Source organism: Tupaia chinensis, unplaced genomic scaffold (assembly GCF_000334495.1).
Source record: "Tupaia chinensis unplaced genomic scaffold, TupChi_1.0 Scaffold000211_1, whole genome shotgun sequence".
Lineage (NCBI taxonomy): Eukaryota > Metazoa > Chordata > Mammalia > Scandentia > Tupaiidae > Tupaia > Tupaia belangeri.
The window spans coordinates 744,534-747,684 of NW_006159686.1; the positions used below are offsets into that span (position 1 = coordinate 744,534).

The 3,151-nt window shown below is 68.5% G+C and overlaps 1 protein-coding gene across 5 annotated transcripts in view; it reads right to left on the reverse strand.

Moving 5' to 3' along the window:
* Positions 1-693: 693 nt before the first annotated feature.
* The window catches only part of NOC4L (nucleolar complex associated 4 homolog), a 6,286-nt gene continuing 3,828 nt past the window's right edge, over positions 694-3,151 (reverse strand). For 3 of the 5 annotated variants that reach the window (XM_014587402.2, XM_027771406.1, XM_014587406.2), the window contains 11 exons: positions 2,849-2,998; positions 2,676-2,775; positions 2,572-2,606; positions 2,270-2,320; positions 2,088-2,199; positions 1,864-1,924; positions 1,618-1,728; positions 1,379-1,539; positions 1,209-1,291; positions 935-1,048; positions 694-847 (listed from right to left, as the gene is read on the reverse strand). In XM_014587402.2, the coding sequence (XP_014442888.1) occupies positions 731-847; positions 935-1,048; positions 1,209-1,291; positions 1,379-1,539; positions 1,618-1,728; positions 1,864-1,924; positions 2,088-2,199; positions 2,270-2,320; positions 2,572-2,606; positions 2,676-2,775; positions 2,849-2,998 (1,095 nt within the window). In that variant the 3' untranslated portion in view covers positions 694-730. The remainder of the gene's footprint in view (positions 848-934; positions 1,049-1,208; positions 1,292-1,378; positions 1,540-1,617; positions 1,729-1,863; positions 1,925-2,087; positions 2,200-2,269; positions 2,321-2,571; positions 2,607-2,675; positions 2,776-2,848; positions 2,999-3,151) is intronic. The other 2 variants (XM_014587404.2, XM_014587403.2) reach the window with 2 other exon arrangements.

Sequence of the window (3,151 nt, forward strand, 5' to 3'; positions counted from 1 at the left end):
TGACCACATTCAGACCCGGCCTGAAGGGTGTGGCCGTGGGGACGCCGAGGCTCAGGGGTCGGGGACAGGGCCCTGCCCCCGGATGGCATGAGGGCAGGGCACCTTGTCCCCACCGCATGCTGCCCCCAGGAGCACCCCCTGCACACGTGAGATCCTGCCACCCCACAGCCTGCGGGATGACCAAGACCACGGTGGCCAAGCAGGGCGGGGCGTCCAGAGCAGCCAAGTCCCCACGGAGGTGGGAAATGCTGCCGTGCCCCAGGCCCTCTGGAGTCACAGGGCTGCTATCACCTGCCTGACTCCCGCCCATGAACTTCGGGCCTATACCTGCGACTCAGGGTCAGGAGGCAGGCGAGCCCTCGGCCTGCGCCCCAAGGTCCCTGTGTCTCCCCTCGTGGAGAGAACAAACTCAGGGAAAAGGGAAGCTGGCCACCTGGCTTTAGGCCGACATGCACCCGGACCTCACTGGACCCAGAACGAGGCTGACAGTCTGGAGCGGGGCGGCCGGGTCACGAGCAGGGACACACAGTAGCCCACCCCTTGGGGCCCCAGGGCCAGGGAGGAGCAGCCCACACCCAGACGCCAAGGCCACTGGAGGCGCTGGCCACCCTGGGCCAGGTACAGAGGACGTCACGGTCCTTTGAGCACAGCCCTGGCACCCAGACCTCCCAAGCCCTGTTCCCGGAGCCACTCTCCTACAAAACTGTTTATTGGGGAAGCAGGGGGAGGCTCAGCAGAGCGTGAAGAGCTGAGTACAGAGGCTGTCCTGCCGGCCCAGGAGGCCCTGGGCCGGGACAAACTCCAGAGGCACGGACGCCGGCCCCTTCCTCAGATCCCGCTCAAACAGCTGCAGGGACAGGACAGGAGGGGTGTGGGGTCTCACGGAGAAACATACAGGGGCTCACACATGCGGCCGCCCTCCCCGGGCCCTCACCTCGAAGGCCGTGAGCTCCAGGAGAGGTGCGATGCTGACCTCAGGGGCGGACAGCGCCTGGTTGATGACGCCGGCAGCCTTGGACACCTCAGGGTGGTAGTGCTGCTGGAGGGCCTGGGGCGGGGCCGTCGGAGGCGTTGGCACCAACACCAGGGCAGGCCCAGCCACCACGAGGCCCGAGCAGGTACAGGTGCAGCGCCACTGCCACCACCACCACGCAGCCCTCTGGTCACCCCCAGGCAGCCGTAGGCAGGGGCTGGAAGGGGGCGCTCACCTGCAGCTCCCACAGTGAGCTCTCCAGGGCACGGCTCTTGGCTGGGTCTTCCTCTCCAGGGTCGTAGGGGTCAGCGTCCAGCTCTAGGAACAAGACGGGGCTCTCCCGTGAGCCAGGCCCCAAGCCGAGCGCTCCCCCCAGAGACTGCCAGGGCTGCCCTGGGGACTCACCAGGGCTGTGTGGGCGGTGCACGAGCACGCGGCAGGCGGGGTGTCTGCGTAGCAGGTTACAGATGAGCGGCAGCACCAGGAGCAGGGCCTCAGGGGGCGCCGTCAGGGCCAGGCGGGCCAGGCGCTTCACAAAGGCAGCCACCAGGTAGGCGGGGAGGTGGCTGCACAGGGCGGTGAGCGTGAGAACCCTCCCCGTGCCACCACAGCCCCAGGCCGGGCCAGGGTGCCCCCTCACTCACGAGGATGACAGGAAGAGGTCAACCAGGTGGAAAAAACGGGCCCGGTACTTCACGTGGAAGACTGACGGGTCCAGGAGGCCGTACAGCTTCCGGTAGAAGTCGGGGTACTCTCTGTGGGTGACGGGGGCCTGCTGGGACTGCCAGGCTCCACTCACCGGGCAGGCCAGAGGCCCCCATCCTGTGTCCCCAGCCCGGGGCAAGGAGGGCACAGGGACGTGGGAAGGGCTCAGAGTGGGGCCCACTCACAGGTTGTGCTGGTGAATGAGGACGAAGAGTCCATTCAAGGCCAGAAGGCTGATGGCGCCCCCTGCAGGAGACCACGACATGGACCACGGCCCCCTGCACCCGCCCAAGGATATAGCGCCCTGGCTTCTGGGCGACGCCTGCAGGCAGCCCCTGGCCTAGCGCCCCACACCACGGCGGGCAGCGCCACACACCCCCGGGGACACGGACCAAGCTGGCGGGCTCACCGACGTCGTAGGCGCTGGTGAGGAAGTCGATCATGAGCGTGGGCTGGGCCAGGTGCGGCAGGATGGAGTCGTGCAGGATCATCAGCACCTTCTTGTACAGGCTGGGGGGCAGCTGGCGGCGGGCGGAGGGTCAGCAGCCCCCACCCCCACTCCCAAGCCCTCCCCAGCCCGGCCTGGCCTACCTTGTGCTTGAGGAAGCCGAGCCACATGGCCTGGAAGGCCTTCCTGTGCTCCTGCAACGAGCGAGCGGCCCTCGTGTCCTGTCTGCTCCCACTCGTCACCCTCCTCCCTCCCTCTGCGCACAAGTGCCATCTAGGCCCGTGGACTGGGGTGCTGGCCCGAGTGACCCTGTCCTCACGCTATTGCCTGGTCCCGGGGCTGTCTCCAGGGAAGGAGAGTGTGGTGGCAGCCGTGCAGGCCCGGGGCATTCCCGCCCTGCCCCTCCAGGCTGGACCCCCCCACCTGCAGGCAGGCCGTGACTCACCTTCAGGTGTGCAACCTTCCACTTGTCCGACGGCTCTAGGGGAGGGAGCTGGAGGTCAGCAGTGAGCAGGACACGCCCAGCCCCTGCCCGGCCAGGGCACTTACCCGTGCGCTTCACGTAGAAGCTGCTGACAGCACAGTCCCGGTGGGGCAGGCTCACGGAGGACAGCAGTGTGAAGGTGTTGTCCCAGAAGGCAGGGGGCACCTGCAGGAGTCCTGGCCTGAGCACCTGGGTGCTCCCAGCGCCCACCCGCCCCAGGAGGGCCCAGGGTGCTCACCTCAGGGTGCCCGTCAGTAGCCCGGGCCACGGCGTCCGCAGCGGCCTGCATGGTGTGGTAGCGGAGGTCATCGTGGTCCAGGTACTCGCGGAACTGGGAGAGCAGTAGGTGCTGGTCCTCCTCGGGCGAAAGCAGGCCTCTCACCACCGCCTGGGGGGTGCTGGGGTGAGTGCCTCCCCAGGTCCCCACGGGGCCCAGCGGCATCCAGGCAGGTCCGGCCCCCCCCACACCCTCCCCACAGGGGTGCTGAAGCAGGAGCACCGGCAGGCGCCGCCCCGGCAGGCCCACGCCAGGGGGGCCCAC